Source organism: Panthera onca, chromosome A1 (assembly GCF_046562875.1).
Source record: "Panthera onca isolate mPanOnc1 chromosome A1, mPanOnc1 haplotype 2, whole genome shotgun sequence".
Lineage (NCBI taxonomy): Eukaryota > Metazoa > Chordata > Mammalia > Carnivora > Felidae > Panthera > Panthera onca.
Genome location: NC_138339.1, coordinates 11,787,064 through 11,805,100, shown reverse-complemented (window position 1 = coordinate 11,805,100; position 18,037 = coordinate 11,787,064). Strand labels below are relative to the sequence as shown.

Genomic DNA, 18,037 nt, shown 5'->3' with positions numbered 1-18,037 from the left:
GAGGCAAGAGCTCTTCCCTTTGTTGCGATCTACGCCCATCAAGAACTGGGGTACCTTGGATAGAATTCTAACCAGGACTGCAGGAGTCTGCAGGAGCCGGACCAACTCTCATTTCTGGCCATGTACAGCGGATTCCTAGTCCAGAACATTCTCCTCTCCAACTCCCCGCCTGACCCATGAGAGGCCCGCCTTTCAGTCTCCCTCAGCAATGTCTCTCTTTTCGGTTCCATAGTGACCAATTTAAATAAAAGGCCTAACACAAAAATCAGGCAAATATGTTTAATTTTTTAAAATAACTGATGGCAAAATAAAATATTTACATCACATCATACTGTGTAAACATGTAAGGTCTCTGTACAAAGAAATATACATGCAAAATAATGTAAAAATTTAACTGAAATAATAAAAGAAACAATACACAAATAAAAGTTGTGAGGTTACGAATACACATCCAGTTTTGAATCCAATTTCTTTTAAAAAGTTTCTGTACAATTTTACAAGAAACAAACAAAAACCCAACAAAAGAATAAATAAAATACATTGGAAGCTGCAAAGCTTAACTACGCCCGGTTCATGGCTCAAGACCCAGGTGTCTGGCTGGCTGGGGAAGTGGGCCGGTCTCGTTCGTAGTGGATTTCACACAACAAAGATAAAAAGACATTCAGAAAAATTCAAGCGTGCCCAGAAAGCCCGCGGCTTGTTGACAGGTGTCCCCACGCCAGCGTTAATTCTGCCACAGTGACGCAGACGTCACAGATGCCAGCCTCAAGGCGGCTAGTGCTTAATTGGCTTTTATTTCTTACCAAAAGCTCAAAATCCAGCCAATTTTTGTACAGAAAGTGGAACGTCAAAAAGTCTAAAAAGTAGTAAATGGCCAGACCGATTTTGGGAAAAAAAATAATACTTTGGCATTCTGAATAATAGCATAATAAATTTGAAAACATTACCCTATTATCCAGTTTTATATTCAGAGTATGAAATCACTTTTTACAGTCCTCGAAACTGACAAATTTCACGCAGAGTTAAATCTCCTTGAACTGATGGCACAGGGCTCCACCCCCACCCCCCCGCCCCCGACACACGCACAAAACCATAAAGCTCACTGTACGAAGTATGTGCTTTTTCTATGTATTTATTACAGGTACAACAGAGGTCTTCATAAATAGTTGCATAAAATGTTAAAGCCACAACATTGCACATGATATGAAATAAAACCAAAAAAACCCCAATGAGTGCATTTACAGTATTTTCATCTGACTGTATACTGCTCGACAATCTGATTGACGGCTTGAGGGTGGGAAGCAGGGGGAGGGGGCATCGGGGTGGGACCCAACCTGACGTCCTGGGTTGATGGGCAGAACCCTCTGACCTCCTCCAAAGGAAGCCCTGGGCGGTGGGGGGGTGGGGTGGGGTGGGGGTGGGGTGGGAGGGGGGGACAGGAGGGAAGGACAGACCGAAGGCAGGACCAGTCTTATATACAAATAAGGCCTACATTTCATCAGAGCAGAACGATTCATTCTAGTTTTATGCAAAAGTCTGAGGTTGAATGCACGTTTCAGGAGCCTGGTCTGGCGTCCCGGTGAGACGCACACAGACCCGGCGGCTAGGAAAGCTCAGAGCCAGGTGGACCCTGAGCTCTGGACGAGGCCGTGGGGAGGGCCGCCTCGAGGGGGGAGTCCTCCCCAGAGCTGTCCAGTGTCTCTGTTTTGTTCGTTAACACCAGTGGTTGAACATAGGCATTTCGTGTCCTTGAATAAATCCTGGAAAATGTTAAATTTGCAAAATTCTATTCGTGTGTATTTAAAAAAGTTTCTTTTCTTTTTTTTGCAGAAACCTGAATAAAAGACTGTGGTACAGCAATGCTGTCTCCGCTCACGAAGAGTGTGCGAGAAGGTCCTCCACCCCAGCACAGCGTGCTCCTGAGCCCCGGGCACCGCCGAGCACAGCTCACCCGGAACACAATGTCACACGATGAACGTACGGCAGCTCATCAGTCATGTTGGTTTGTGTTTCTCTTCGAAATTCAAATTAACAGCTGATTGGCAGGTGAAAGAGAATGAGAGAGAACTTCAGGATGGGTCAGACTCTAGGCAGAAGCCTGCTCTGTAAGAAGTTTTTAACGCTACGGATAGGTCGAACATCGTTCTGGTGTTTGCGCCGCTCAATGAAGGAAGTCAGTCTGGACGTGTCGAGGACGCCCGCACCTTTGCCACTGCCGTGGCCCGCCTGCAGCCACTGCTCCTGGAGGGCCAGAGCAGCCGAGGGACGCTTGGCAGGGTCCTCTTGGAGGAGGAAACACACGAACTCCTTGGCCTTCTGGCTCACTCCTTTGAAGCAGTCCTCTGGGAAGCTAAAGTCTAGTCGGCAAATGTTCAGGCAGGTCTCCTCCACGCTGTCGTCGAGGAAGGGGGACACGCCACTGAGAAGCACGTATGTGAGCACTCCGACACTCCATGTATCCGAGGTCAGGGAGATGGGGTTCCCAAGGATGACTTCGGGGGCCGCAAACTCGGGGTTCCCCAGCAACTGGTGGATGTAGTAGGTCGTGTTGAGTTGGACAGCATCTCCAAAGTCAGCCAGTTTGATTGTTGGCTTGGCCGAACTCTGATCCACCAGGATGTTTTCAGGCTAGGAGACAGGATAAGACAAGGTCACTTCCATCTGTCCCCATCCCACGCTTAACACACGATGCTCAACGGGCATCCAGGAGGTCGACTGGAAGAGACTGTTCACACGCAAAACGGGACGAAACTTAGAGCGTGTTGGCCCACGGAGGAGTCAGCATCGCCTGTCGGGGACAGCCCTCTCGGGAGACCGGGGTGGAGTCGCCGCGCCGAAGGGCTCCGGCTTAGGAAGCTGGGTGTTGTTCTCACTCCTGGCACTAACAGAAACATTCGCCTTCCTTTCTCAGCTGCCACTGAACCAGTCCCACACCAGCCTCACGAAACTCACAGGAACTTTCCGGAACTCACGGAATGTGTGAAGAGTACTTTACTGATCGTTTATAGCATCAAAAGTAAATCTTAAAACCGGAGATAAGAGACCCGTGTGCCCATTACCCACATCCTCGTACTTGTCCCCCCCTCCCCCCGGGCCTCCTGGCCTGGATGCAGTGCAGAAGCTGAGAGGCCCTGTGCTCAGACACGCCGGCCTCGGCCCCGGGAAGCCCACTAACCTTGAGGTCCAGGTGCGCTATCCTGCAGTTGTGAAGGTATCGGACGGCTTCCAGAACCTCCCCCAGATACGCCCTGATCTTCCCTTCGGTGAGGTTTCCCCATCGCACCAAACAGTCCAGGAGACGTCCCTGGTCAGCCCTGTGGAGGCAGGAATGCGCACGATGCTTGTCACGGCGCTGACCTCTCCTGCGTAACAGGAGATGGGAGGCTGCCGGTGGGCCCCTTGTTAACGTCCTACAAGGCTGGGGTTTCGGAATCGTACCTCCACCTAAAGGCGCGACTCTATCAAGAGGGTCGTTTCTTTCCAACCTCATTATGGATGCGAGCGGGGAACAAGGTCGCTCAGCCCCCAGAGGGAGTGGGGAGGCAGACAGCAGCACATGTGGGCTCCTGCCCAGCCTCTGAGACACTGAGGAGACGGCCTGGGCAAGCCATCTGCTCTTGGATAGAATGAAGTGATACCACCTCCCCGAGCCTTAGTTTTACCACCTCTAAAATGGGCGATGGGAAGGCCAAATGGGATAATGTAAGAGCTGATGTCACGGGGTGATGAGAAAACAGTCACTTGGTCTTAATGCCTGGGCTCCACAGCATGACAAGCCTGCTCCACCCAGAATCCGGGCATTTGCACAGACGCCGAGCTCACGGTCTTCCTGGGCGCCTTTTAAAATAAGAACTCAGAGGGGAGCCGTGAAGAGTTCTAAAGAATGCGGTCACCCTGCTCACTTGTGACCCGGGAGGGAGGACTGTCTCCTCCCCACCATTTCTGGGATCTGTAAGGATAGAAGCCTTGACAGTAACTGAAACTGCGCCTTCCATCAAAATGACCCCTGTTTCCATTCCCCAAAGTGGGAGCTTGGAAGCCGAAGGAACTACCTGCCGACCCGTGTGGGCAGCTGGTGCCTCTCGCTTCATGCTGGACTCAAAAGGCTTCCCTACTTTGAATCACTGCTGATGTAAAAGCCACTGACACAGCACTGCCCGCGTGCCAGGGACGACACTCTCTGTCAGCTCACTTAGTCCTCACGCCAGCTTCTGCAACTGAAGGCCACAATCGCAATGCGGTGGTCTGGCCCTGGCCTCCCCGAACCCCAGCCTACGCTGCCCCCTTTGCTTGCAAAACAAACTTCTAGGAAAACCAGCCATTTGTCTGATAACAAGGTCATCAAGGAGAATGTGGTAGTAAGACATCTGCTATGAAAAAAAATCCTATTAACAGTATGGTGAGACCAAAGCATTTAGTTTTCCGCTAAAAAGAAAGGACAGCTGGACATACGTAAATTTTAAGCCAGAAACGGACATCTTGCCAATTTTTGATGAGGACTTTAGTTTTTGTTGAAAAATCCCCAGATGATCAGTAGCTATTAGTCACCCAGCATCTCAAGTCCGAAAGGAGCCTCCCAGGTACTGAGGTCTCTGCCTGGACGTCATTTTAGTGCCACAACAAGCCCCATTACAAGATCTTTAAAAATTCTAAGGTTGAGAAAGGAGCTCCAGGTACAGAGCCAATGAGATAGGGAGCACGGACAGAAGCCAGACTGGGCTGTGCCCAGGCTCCAAGTCCCCTGACGTGCCCTTTGCCCATGATGTTCGGCGTAGGGGGACGTCTCAGGGGCCTGCCGTCCTCCCTCTGCCATCTGACATGTCTGCTATTCCAAAGACGGAGGCTGCGACAGGCCCTCGACACTCCAGCAAGAGCTTTACCCTGGGGGGACAGGGGAGATGGTCTTGACACATGCCCTCCCCCGGCCTTGCCCTCTGAAGGCACTTCCAGATTCTTTACAAAAAGCAATACAACACACAGAAAAATCAAACACAGGGCCTTGAAGGGGTCCCTGCAAATGACGGGCTCCTAGAGCCCGAGTCCCACTGTCAGGAAGAATGTGTCCTAGAGGCTCTGAGGAGGCCTTCCTGTCTGTCCTACTCTGTCCCCCTAAGAATGCATCAAGGAACTACTAAATGGCACAGAATATTTTGCTTTTACCAGTGGAAAGAAGTTGTAAATCCATGTAAATGTATGAAAGGACTCCCTAGTAAAAAAAGAAGGAATAGGTATTTAAACCCGGCTAAACGCCCCTATATTTCACAGAGGCCAGAATGTTCTAGGGTAGGCTTCCCAAACCCGTACAGCTAACACTTTGAAACAGATGGTTCTCGGCTGTGGGGCCATCCTGGGCAGCATCCCTGGCCTCCACCCTCTAGATGTCAGGGGAACCCCCAATCCAAGCAAGTCTCCGGGCATGTCCAAATGTCCCCTGGGGAGCAACACTGCCCCCGAATGAGGACCGATGCTCTCGGGTCACAGTTTTCACTGTTCAGATGACTGACGTGTTCGCTGAGATGGCGCTGAGGCCCTGGAGTGCCACGGGGAGCAGGGGGGCTGCTCTGGCCGGAGGTGCCCCCCTCCCCCTGTCCTGACCATCCTGCAGGGGGTGGACATGAGCCCTGAGGGGCAGGACTGGATGCCCAAAGCATCGGGGATGAGAGAGAGAGCTCTTAGTGAGTCCACCCTGGGCCCCCGGCAGCACATGAGTCTTCAGAGGCCGGGCCTCTGGGGGATCCCGGGAACCAGGTGGCATCTCCAGGCCGACACCCAGAGGGAACCTGGGCAGTGCTGGGGTGTTCTGATGCTAGGCTGGTTGCTCCCTCGTTTGGACAGCGCACGCTAAAGACTATACTTCTTCCGACCGTTACTGGAAAGCTCTAGAACTGTGGTCTCTGACAGTAGGCTTTTCTTTTGTATTTTACACGTTCTGTGGATCCCCAAATGCCACTCTCTGCCCTTCTTAGAGAACAAACAACAATAAGATCACTTAAAGTTGAGGCAGAGGCTCCCAAGCTGGGGAGGGAAGGGGGTGTGTACGCACATTTCCAAAACCAGGATGTAGCTGGTGGGGGTCTCGAAGCTATCAAGGAGGCCAACAAGCAGCGGGTGCTGGAGGTTCTGCAGGATTCCAAGCTCGTGGGTGACCTGGTCACGCTTCATCAACTTCTTGTTCACAAACTTAGTGGCCACTGCTCGTTTGGTTCCTTTTTGATCACATTTCTTAACGACAGAGAATCTGCCCCTGGAAAATATGCCAAGAAGGTCACTTTCAGATGACTCTGAGTCTGTCATGGACAAGAAACTGTTAACCTAAATGGACCGGGGGCGGGGCAGCCTCCCCTGTCCACAGGCCCTGCCCTCCCTGGCCACTCGTGGAGGAATGACGGCCCGCGACGACCCCGAGGAAGCCTGCCAGTCTCCGAGCCCCTCAGCCATGCGTCTCCTCTCCTTCCTAGAGGCAAACTCCATCTCCTCACCCTGTGTGACCTCCTGACCTCAAATTCGGCAGAAGTGACATGTGAGACCAACCAGGCAGCCTCTGCCTCTGCTGTCATGGAAAGCCTTCCTCACCATGTCAAGAAGCCTGGGATGCACTTGGTGGCCCCCGGTCACCCTGTGCCCCCTTTTGGAAAGGAGTGTCACTGCTGTCACAGTGCCTGACTTGCAGGACGCCTGTGTGGGGCCGGTCACTCATCGGCACCCACGGCCTCTGGAGCTGTCCCCAGTGAGCCACACCCAAGAAGCCTCAGTGGCACCTTGACCCAACCTGGAAAATAGGGTCTTGGACCTCAAATCTGAGCCCGCTACCATAGGATGGGATGAAATTTGGGGAGTACTGGGGAATGCAAGGAATAGAAATCACCCTGTGGGGGGAAGAAAACGGCCACACCACTCTGCTACTTCTCCCACAGAAGGGCAGTCTGTTTCTCTTCCCTGAACCTGGCCTGGCCGGTGGTGTTTCTGACCCACACAACGCGGAAGAAGTGCGGCCGCTGATTTCTGAGGCCGAGCCTTGAGAGGCCCTGCGGCTTCTGCCATCACGTGAGGAAGCCCAGGGCGAAAGTCTATGTGGAGAGAGGCCCAGCGTCCCAGCCAACTGAGCCCAGGGGAAACCAGCGGATAGCTGCCCGGTCACTCCAAACGTGGCCAGAAGTGGTAAGTCAGCGCTGCCTCGAGACAGCAAGTGGTGTGCCCGTGCAGCGATGGACAGCGGACAGACAGGTCAGCCTGATACACGCAGGTATGTGCACAGGTAGCTGGAGCCACGAGACCCAGTGCAGCCACTCGAATGGAGGAGGCCACTCTGGGGGTTTCTTGTTAAGCTTTTTAAAAGCGACAAGCTCAGCTGTCATGCTTTTGACCTTCTTGCTGCCTGGGTCAGGACTGGAGAAGTGGAGGAGAGCCGTGTGGATGGGCAGCAGAGTCGAGCCAGAGGGCCTGAGGGCCCTGCTGACCGCCGCCCGAGCCCTGGCTGCCCTTCTGGAAGGGAGGAGCCCCTGTCTCTGCTCATGCAGGCGTGCCCCGCATCTCCAATGCACATCTCCACAGACAACTCAAGTCTGCCGGGCACACTCAGCCTTTCCTAGCGGAGCCTCCAAAGGAGAATTAAGTCCCACAAAAAGGGTTTGAGCGACTCTCCTCCAACTTCTCCCAAGGACACGACAGCTGGTTCGGTCCTAGACGCACAGCAGAGGAGTTGGGTCATTGCATGAACGGATGGCTTATGGCTTTAGGCCTTCATTGTCTCCTGGAATCTGAGCTGAAAACGTCTGAACCCTCAGTGTTTACTGTCGAAAGGCAATTACAGGTTACCTTCCAAATAGAATTCCTATAACTTCCAACTGGTGGCAAAATACACCACTTGATTTTATCTACTCCTGCGGTGAGTTATGTCTTACTCTCTGTTCTCCCAGAAGGGGCTTTGGGTTTTATATTGTACCTGCCAAGCTCAGCCACTTCGCTGTAGAAGGAGTCAAAGTTGTCTTTCCAGGTCACCATGATCCCATCACTCCCTGGACCTGTAACAAGAACAGCACCTCCCCTGAGCTTGGTTTCTGCGGCGCTACTGGGGGAAGGGGTCTCTAGGCCTGCGCTGTCCAACATGGCGGCCACCGTGGCTGCCGGGCATGTCCGCTGTGGCTCATAGGAACGAAGATGTGCCCGAAGCATAAAATACACACGACAGGCTGGGACTTAGGATGGGGACGAGATGGGTTTACATGACAGAAATAAACACCCACTGCCTTTTCCATTATTTTCCAACTCGCGTCTCCAAGGTGGCATCTTCCACCTCCCCAAGTGCCTTTAGCTTGTGCTACTGATTTATTAGAAAGCAAAAACCACCTGGACAGTTTCTGTGGCCTCTTTTACAAATTACAACACCGGTGATTCTTCACTTTTAAATTCAAGATTCTCTTTCTTCCTTGCATCATGATCTGAGAAATTCAGGACATTCCCTTTCTCTGGTTTAATGAGATTAAAGTATCTGGGATGAAGAGACACAGGATAAAAATGCTAAGATAATTCTGTTCATTGTCTACACACAGGGTGTTCCTGAACTCAATGCACCTTTTAGTTCAGGGTTTTATTTTTGTTTTGCTCTCGGAAGCAGGTTCCTTGAGCTGGTGCAGCTGGGGGACACGTGACAAAAGTCGGCGGTCCTGTGCTGCCAAGCTGGCCTTCTGCCAAAGCAGTAGCTGCAAATCAAGGGGTACGTGCTGCCTCCTGCGCATCTTGTCAAGTGCACCCAGAGGAGACTTAGAAAGGCCCAGGACATGGGTTCTGCCTCCAGTCGCTCAGTCTAGCTGAGGAGAGAGAACAAGGCCTTGCTGGGCAGTGAAGAGAGCAAGGGCTTCGGACCGGAGGGACGCAGGTCCCACCCCGGTCCCCTGCACTCACGGGAGGGACGCCGTTAGGGTCTAAGTCAGGCACAGAGCCTCAGCCACAGTCCTTCCTCTCCTCTCATAGTCTACATGAGACCAGCTTGGAGGAGAGTCTCTCAGGGCCAAAGTGTCAACTCAGGAATTGAATAAAAGAGAAATCAAATAGGAGGATGTGTTTTGAGCACTAAGAACACGGAATGTGCTGTGTTCCAACCCAGAGGCTGGCACCGGGAACTCAGCTGCACCGGGGCCGTGATGAGCGGCCTTCACCGTGTCCCTCCCCGGGATGTCCTAGATACCGTGGTCTGCCCCTTGTAGCTCTTGTTGGGAAGGCCCCGAGAGTGATTGTTGCCAAACACTTCAGAGTATGTGGGGCGGGTCTGTGTAGGGGCGGGGCCTCTGGGCCTCAGATCAGCTCGGGGAGCAGCTTACCCAGCACCCTCAGACTGGCTGAGGACGAGGCCGAACCCATGTCGTTCACAGCGATGCACGTGTAGGTGCCGTCATCTTCTGTGGTCACACCCACAATCTTCAGAGTGGCCTCTCCCAAGTCACTGCCGTACAGATGACAAGACACCGTGGGTCACAGAGGGGCAGCTCCCCCAGTGGCCACCCCTACCCTCCCCCCTTTGGGGTCACAGGAAATTCCGAGAGCGAGTACTGCCAAGGAATTTCAAGTGGAATTTTAATTTTTATCGTGCACCCCGGATGAAACGGGCCCTTGTGGGAGGCATCAGGGTGCAAAAGCTAAGTAAGCAGTTTGACAGTGTTGGTCACAGTGACTAGAGGTCATGTTCACTGCCAGCGAGACCCACCCTCACCTGTAGGAGATGCTGTAGTGACCGTCGTTGTTCAAGGTGTTGTGTTCAGGGCCCTTCCAGGTGATCGAGGCCTTGGGGCGGCCACAAACTCGACATCTAAGAACAACGGTCTCCCCTGTCTCACACGTGACCTCACTCAAGGGAATGACGAATTCTGGGGGAACTGCACGAGAGAGGAGTCAGGGACACCAGTCACCCTTGGCTCCCCTCCCACACCCACCAACGCTAACAAACGAATGAGGCCCTCGTTGCCGCCCACACCCGGAGCGCCACAAAAAACCCGTTCCACGCGGCACACCCGAGGCCTCTCCGCCATGCCCCATAGACCTACGCTCTGCGAGACCAGAGGAAGCAGACAACAGAACTCACCGTCATATATGTAGTTGGGGTTGAGAAGCTGAAATGGAAAAAGCACGTAGATATTAACCAGAAGCAAGAACTGCTTTGAGGTATACTGAGTTTATTCCCTGGCTACGATTATCACTGAAAGATGAGTGGAAATACAACTTGGTTTTCGTGGGTATCGAAACAGCGCATTTTCATCGCCTTTAAATGCACTCATCCAAATTTAGATGAGCTTTTGTCTTCCTTCTCACAAACACATCAACGCCCTTTAACCTCAGAAATGCCCATTTTTCTCATCCAGTGGGCTGGGTCCAGCTGGTCCCCACACCCCTTCCTTCTGAAGGGCGGCCGGTGCCCTGGCCCAGAGCCCTCGCGTTCCCTTTGGGGGAGATTTTTTCTCCCCAGGCAACCACTTCCCAACCCAGGTTTGAGGCAGTCGCACCACGGGAACCAAGCTGACTGAAGCGACTGCCAAGGGAATGTGCCGGAGCGGGCGAGGCTGAGGCGGCCCCCGGATGAAATCAGCGCCACAGCGGCTTTGCAGCGCTGTACTTGCAAGGGTCTGGTTTCTGCTTCACTGGGCAGCTGGCAGTGTTCCTTGTAAGCTACACGTGCACCTGGTCAGGCGTGCTGCGTGTCCCTGGTTCCCCGCACAAGTGTACCCACCTGTGCCCGGAGCCCTGCGCGGGCGGCTGGCAGGAGGCAGGGCGTGGCAAGCGAGGCTGGGCGCCAGGCCCCCTGCTGCCCCCTCGGAATGACAGGGGTTCCTGGAGACGCTCAGACTCACCTTCACAGATACCTTGTTGCTGAGTCCTTCCCGAGACTTCCGATAACCGTTCTCTAACTTGCCTTCCCGTTTGCCGTCTTTATCTTTTTTCTCAGATTTTTTCCTTAAACGGAGTGCTGTGTGCCAAGATGTTGACTTCCTAGGGGGAAAGTAACACGTCGTTAGTGTTACATCTTCCCAGTGTTCGGCAAGTGATTCCTGAGAATATCAGAGAAGAGCTGAGTAGCTCACCTATGGGGACACAGGCTGACTGAGGCTCCTTCAGGAACAGTGTGCTCTGCTGAGGGAAACCTGACCCTGAGTCTTAAAAACCAGAGGGGAAACCAAGAAATTCTTAAGTGTTAAGGACTGAAATACAGAAGTGGCCATGATGATGGTCAATTCTTGGCCGTTTGACGCCCAGAGATATGATCAAGTGTTGTTCTGGGTGTTTCTGGACGAGATTAAAATTTTTAATTGGTAAAGTAAAACACTCCGCCCTCCACCACGTGGTGAGTGGGCCTCCTCCAATCAACCGGAGACCTAAGTAGAACAAAAAGACTGGCTTCCCCGAGCTGGAGGGAATTCTTTAGCAAAATGGGCACCCAGCCTGCTGGTCTACACTGTGGATTTGGACTCATAATTCCCCATAACCTTATGATCCAGTTCCTTACAACACCTGCCTCCTTCCCAGAATGTACACACATGCTCCTATTGGCTCTATTTCTCTGGGGAACCCTAATACAAGGCCTAAGAATACCCTTTGATAAAACAAAGTACAAAATGGGATTCTTGAATAACGTACTAAGATAAAATACTTCTATGTATCGAGGAGAGACGGGACAAGGGGATCATCATGGAAGAGACCCTGTGCAGCATGAGCTCAAGCCTAGCATCCCCGGGGGGTTGCAAGCTCCAGGCCCAGAGGTGTGGGGTGGTGCTGGGGTCCCATCCAGGTGTGCCGCACACCCCGCCGAGGGTCCTGCCGGGCTTGGACAGGAGCGTGACCATGGTCACCATCATTGGAGATTTCAGAAATCACAAATTCCTGCAATGCCTCCATTCCCAGAAGCCATGTGGCTGATCTCTATCACAGCCAAATAGATTCAGAGAAGGGCAGTTTTAAATCAGCACCTGAACTCCGTTTTCTTTAAAAAAAAAAAAAAATGTTGAATGCAGGGACACCTGGGTGGCTCAGTCAGTTAAGCTTCTGACTTTGGCTCACATCACGATCTCACGGTTTGTGAGTTCAAGCCCCACGTCAGGCTCTGTGCTGACAGCTCAGAGACTGGAGCCTGCTTTGGATTCTGTGTCTCCCTCTCTCCCTGCCCCTCCCCTACTCATGCTGGGTCTCTCTCTCTCTCTCTCTCTCAAAAATAAACATTAAAAAAAATTTTTTTTAAAGTTTAACGCAGCAAACCCGGTCTCATTTCTTAGTGGAATGAAACCTTCTAGTATACGTGAGGCACGACAGTAATGGCATCACACAGATCTTTACCTGCAGCTCACAGACGAGCACCTTCATGGGTGCACCCTCAGCATAGCCTGCTAAGAGGGCAGGGGTCCTTGGAGAGTCCCCCCCCACCCACCCAACCAGAATATTGGGGACTACAATATTGTTGTGGTTTACTCAGTGACTTGAAAAAAGCTGTGTCTGCAAACGCAGGTTGTCAAAAGACCCTGTCAGAACACGTCTGAGAGACGAGAGGCCACCCCGTCTTCACTCTGGGGTTCCGCACCGCGCCTGGAGATGAACTCGCACGGATGGACGATGGAGCGGCTCTCTAGCGGGGCCTCCGGGCCTCGTGTGCGCTCGGGCCCCTGTCCCCTCGGCCGGCCCGCTGGGCACTCACTTGAGGGTCCCATCGGGGTTCTCCACGATGACTGCACTGGTGTGCCCCAGGACGAAGCCCGGAATCCAGCCCTCGGCGGCGGGGCACTGGTCAGTGGCGGCTCGGAACACCAGAAACATGTTCTGTTGATTGCTGGCCAGAATCTGAACGACCTCTCCTTGGTAGACGTTGATCTCATCCTCCTTCACTGCCGTGTAATCGTGTGTCACCAACATGGTGGAGATGTTGCTACTGCTGCTGCTTTCACTCTGGAGTGGGAGGGAGGACAAAGAGAAAGGCAGAGGGGAACTGAAACGAGATGTGATGTCATCCACGGGCGCCGTCTCGTGCCGGCCCAGAGCAGCGCTCACCACACAGGCTCGGAGCCACTCTCTCGTTAGCTGACTCCGTGCCTCCTTCCTGATCACCGAAAACTTAGAAAGCAACGTGAGCGACAATCTAACGCGAGTCAGTGCAGTGACGACACTCTGCTTTTGGGAGACGATTTGAGCCCCATCTTCCTTGCACCTCAAAGGAATGGCTCAGTCCTCCTGCCGGTGCCGTGCTGCCTTAGATCTAGGTTGTGGGGGCGTCACGGGGACTACCATGCTCACCTAGAAAAGCATCATTAAATTAAAAAGCCCCGGAGAGTAGCTCTCCAGCCGACACACCAGACCACGGAGCGCCCCAGATCTGCCAAAGAAAACGTTCACTCAGAGCACAGGCCGCCGGCTCCGGCCGAGCTGCTGACAGGCCTCACCACGGTCACCTTTTATTCCTTTCCTTCTGAAAGAATGAGCGATACCTGAAAAGTAAATCGACTACTGCCCTGCTCCTAAGGATAGTCACTCGTGTCCCTCAGTGAGTGGCCCTTCCAGGAGCTTGTGTGACTCGAGCGTCCGGAAGGTGCCGTTGCCACAGTAACACACAGAGTACCCAGCACGGCAGGGCAGCTGTGGACACCGCGGGCCCCGCGATTCAAGCTTCCGGAACGGACCTTGGCGTGGGAAAGCCTATGCTCCTCTCAGCCTGAAGTCCTCCTGGTAGTACCCGACCTCCTTGTCCACTGTGTGTCCTTAACGTCCATCACAGTGACTGACAGGCAGCAGACGCGCAATACCTATTTAGGAACTCAACGAGGCGAGATGGCAAAAGGGAAACAGAGATCATTTCTGAAGCCCACCTACCTAGGCCCGCGGGCTGAGTGGCGTTAGTTGCTGAGTGGAAGACACACAAATGGCAGTGTTTGTCTCAAGCTGTCATTTGCCAAGTGACCCCTTTGTTCCAGGGGAGGGGGTGAAGCTGACACCACTGGCCAATCCTGAGCTAGCTCTTGCTCAATCCCCTCTACCAACAGGTGGGACGTGGGAAGGGGCATCAGGCACCCTGTTCCTGCTTGCTTGTTCTCAGAGGCTTCCGCCAATGACGCCGTCAGGACGTTCACGGATCCCCCGGGCTTCGAGGACTCTAGCCTCTGCTGGGCTCCTGGGTGCCTGGGGCAGGTCCTGGGTGGTGCAGTTGCGCCTGCCGGACAATCCCGCCTCACGCAGGTCAGCCTGGGCTGCCGGGCTGGTGTTGGGGCACACGGCAGAGGACGGCTGGCTGCTATTAGCAAGTCAGCGGGCCGAGAACTCCAGGGTCCAGGGCTCCAGACCCGCAGTGGATATTTAAGGGACACACAGCGGAGTGCCAAGCTCTGTTCCTGTCTTGGCGGAGTCGGCTGCGGATACCTGCCCCTCGTGGATGCCCGTGCTGTCCACGTCAGGCTACGGTCTGTGCGTAGTCATTTCTGCCATTGTATTCTTTGAGCATGTACTTTAGGATTCTGACTTATATAGCAATACCCAATAATTTTGAGATTACGAAACCAAATTTGCTAGAGAACGCAGACGAAAAGCAACTTATGTGGCACAGCCGCTTTTGGCAATAACGCATACAGAGCTTTGTCTCCTAATTTTGCCACAATAACAACAGCTACTGGTATTTTCTGAACACCCCCTATGAACCAGGCTAAGTACCAGGCATTTAAAATCCATCTCATTTAATGCTCAAAACCGGCTTCCCAGCTGGCATAATCATTACCCCCTTACAGAGTGGGGGTTAGGAATGTGCACGGGCCACCTGGCTTCTGAGACGAAGGCAGGGTTGCATTTCTATTGCTGCCCAGGTGGGCAGGTGCAGAGACATCGTGCATCCACATTTGGGGGTTGGCACAGTCACTGTCTGGGTTGGTCCACATCCACTCCACTCCTGTTCTCAGCAGAACTTTCTGGAAGGTGCCCATTAAAGGAGGAAGAAGGACCCAGGCCATGGGTTAGGCACAGCTGCTTGGCTGTGAGTGCAGACAGTTCCATGGAAGTAGTCAAGGAGGAAGGTGGTCAAAGCTGACCTGCCAGGAGGATAAGATGGCCCAGATGGGCAGAAATGGGGCAGGGCGATGGTTCCTTTTAACTGAAATACTTAAGAATCCTAGAGGACATTTTCAAATCCCCATTCAGGCCTCTGGTGGTCGTCCCAGCCTTCCAGGGCATCTCTGTAAGGCACTTTGACTCATCTAAAACACTGGCAACTTCCCGTTCCAGGTTACCTACCACGTAAAAAAAAGCGAGAGGCACAGGCAGCTTGTGCAGCCTAAAGCTGGGACATATGTCACAGGTGACTGACTATGCCTTTGTCTCAGGGTGAACATCCCAGGAGGGAGCCAGGTGGTGACTGTTATCTGTGCACACTCATGGGCGCCCAGTGACCATCACGGGCTGCCCTGTGCTGGGGCAGTCGAGGTTCATTCTGAAGCACAGACTCTGAAAGGTCCTCGGTTGCTTACGGGGAGTGTCCAGGTTAGGATGAGCCCAATTCGTAGGAGGGGTCTCAGCTGTAAGACCATGCCCGCATCCCGAGTATTCCACCAGATGCTGGCAGGCAATCCCTGCGACCTCTGCCTCTTTTCCTCTGGCTGAAGTTGCTCACCTGCATTCCTAGCAATTCATACCCAACCGGGGGCCAGGCTACTCTGCAGGACACTGGCCACAGCCACTGCGGAGGTTGCCTGCCCCGACCGCTTGTTTTTGCAAATAAGAGTCAAGGGCAAATAAACGTACCAAGACCCGCTTCCTGATTTGTTTCTCAATTAAATGTAAAGATCAAGTTTAACAATATATGTAACAAGTAGAAGGAAAAGAAAAGGCCACGTCACCCCAAACAAGGCATTAATAGAAGTCCAGAGGAAAGAAGAGAGACATGCAAAAGCCAGATTCGTTTTCATAATGAGAGACACAGACCCTTTCAGGGAAATGTATTTAAAAATTTATAAAGCGATCAAACATACACTCGTCAGAACAGTTCTCTTCCCTCACGCATGCCTTTAGGAAAGTGTTAAAGGTCAGGCCATCTGCCGTGTAGGAAAACAGCTGGGGAGGATAGTGAGGAAGCCACAGAAATGGGGGAAAACCCCACCACAGCAACCTTTCTGCTTGAGGACACGACCCAGGCAACGGGCCTAGGGGAGGGCGAGGAAGCCCAGAGCGCCCACAGCGCGCCCCCTGCTGGGCAGAACGCAGGTCGCTGGGCATCCAGCCTCCGCCTCGCTCCCCGCCAGCAGGAGCCCAGGCTCCGGAGGCGCTAAGGCAGTCTCTCTCTCTTCCAGAGTGAAACTGGGGGAAGCAAGCATTTCCACTGGAGAGATTCCTTTCCCCCTATTTTGTCTGCTTAGTTTGCTGTGAATTGCTGTTGGAAGTTTTCTCGAGGGACTTTTTTTTTTTTCAGCAGGTGAGTCAAAAACGCTGCAAAGATAATTTAAGGCATAAAAGAGCACAACCAAGCGATGAGCAAAAAGCTGAAAGTGTACAGATTCCAATTGAAATAGGAGGTAAACAGCAGGGACGCTGACCCCTCTAAAAAACGTGTGTGAGGAAGGCAGGGGTAAAAAGGAAGTTCCGAGATATTCTGCTGGTCAGAGAGTGTGAGAGACGCACAGGTGCTGCGTTCGCAAGGTACCGATCTGCTTCCCATATTAAGGAGACACACACAAAGCAAGGAGCGAGTTAGTAGAGACGAGAGCAGCGCTGTCCCCGCGGCAGGAGGGTTAGAAGGCGCGCCGTCCAGGCCCGCGGGGCGTCGGCGGGCTCCGACCTCTGCGGGCGGCGCCGGAGGAGCCGGAGAGCCGGGAGTTAGTAGGAGGAGAGCGGCGGCCACGGGGAGGTTTAGAAGAGCTGGCGGGACAGAGGCAGCGGGGCGGGCGGGCGCAGGCTGCCGGGCGTTCTTACCCCGTTGCTCTGCGTGGACTGCACGGACTGCTCGCTGGCCGAGGAGCACGTGCTCATGCGGTCCGTGTCCTTGCCGGGGGCCGCGTGGCGCTGCGCCTGCCGCTGGAGGGAGTCGCTGTCCCCCGGGAAGGTGAAGGAGCCCGGCCGGCTGGCGGGAGAGGCGGGGATGGAGCTCCAGAAGGAGCCCCCCTTCTGCAGGGGGCTGCTGGGGGGAAAGGGCTCCTTGCCGATGGGAGAAGGGAACGCGGTGGCCACAGGTGAGTTCAGAGGCGAGACGGCCCCGGGCCTGGGCTTTCCCAGGGGCAGCGAGCCCAGGCTGCTCCGCGAGCGGCTGTCCTCCGGGTTGGCCCGCGCCTCCCTGGCGTCCGCATCGCGGCCGGCGCCTGCGGCATTCCCCGAGGCCTTCCTGGGGCTCTCGATCACCTTCATCTTGGGGATGTGCTCCGCTTCTCGCTCGGGGCCTTCGGGCTCTCCCGGGGCGCGCCTGCCGGCCTGGCCGGGGCCGGCCTCCGGGGCGGGGCTGCTGCCGGGAGGGGGCGGTGCAGGGCCGGGAGTGGACGTACCTGACATCTTGTCTGCCTCTGCCTGGCTCGAGGCTGCAGAGGAGACCAGCACGGGGGAGTGGTGTCTGACAGGCTGGGGGATCCGGGAGGGTCTGCTTCTGCTCGAGCTGGGGAGGCCGCTGCAGCTGCCGGGGCCGCCGCTGGGGTTGCCGCCTCCGCCGCTGGGGGCCCCGCCGCCGCCGCCGCCGCCGCTGCCGCCGCCCCCTCCCCCGCCGCTGCCCCCGCCGCCGCCCCCGCTGTGGTTCCTCTGATACTCGATTGGTGATGTCAATGCTGCAAAACAGGGGAGACCCAGAGGAGACTGTCAGGACGCCAAGAAAAATATCCTCGTGGGGCAAAGGAGAAAGGCACAGGATACAATCAAAAGGATATGCAGGTCCTGAATACCCGCCCCCCTCAAGTCGTGGCTCATCCATGTGACTGGTAGCCAGCCATCTCGACCTTTAAGCAGCCACCCATCCTGGAAGTGGCAGAATGACACCATCCATCAGCAAAGGAAAAGGCAAAGGCCTTGAATGCTACTCTCCTACTTATGAACCACTGACACTGACTCCATCACGGGA

The 18,037-nt window shown here is 54.1% G+C and overlaps 1 protein-coding gene across 4 annotated transcripts in view; it reads right to left on the bottom strand.

The window, feature by feature from the left end:
- Positions 1-265: 265 nt before the first annotated feature.
- Positions 266-18,037, bottom strand: part of TRIO (trio Rho guanine nucleotide exchange factor) — a 355,586-nt gene continuing 337,814 nt past the window's right edge. For 2 of the 4 annotated variants that reach the window (XM_060634366.3, XM_081795990.1), the window contains 10 exons: positions 16,912-17,747; positions 12,671-12,918; positions 10,839-10,977; positions 10,076-10,103; positions 9,707-9,869; positions 9,318-9,439; positions 7,943-8,021; positions 6,044-6,244; positions 3,176-3,314; positions 266-2,628 (listed from right to left, as the gene is read on the bottom strand). In XM_060634366.3, the coding sequence (XP_060490349.1) occupies positions 2,080-2,628; positions 3,176-3,314; positions 6,044-6,244; positions 7,943-8,021; positions 9,318-9,439; positions 9,707-9,869; positions 10,076-10,103; positions 10,839-10,977; positions 12,671-12,918; positions 16,912-17,747 (2,504 nt within the window). In that variant the 3' untranslated portion in view covers positions 266-2,079. Of the gene's footprint in view, positions 2,629-3,175; positions 3,315-6,043; positions 6,245-7,942; positions 8,022-9,317; positions 9,440-9,706; positions 9,870-10,075; positions 10,104-10,838; positions 10,978-12,670; positions 12,919-16,911; positions 17,748-18,037 lie in introns of those variants that run through there. The other 2 variants (XR_013554624.2, XM_060634370.3) reach the window with 2 other exon arrangements.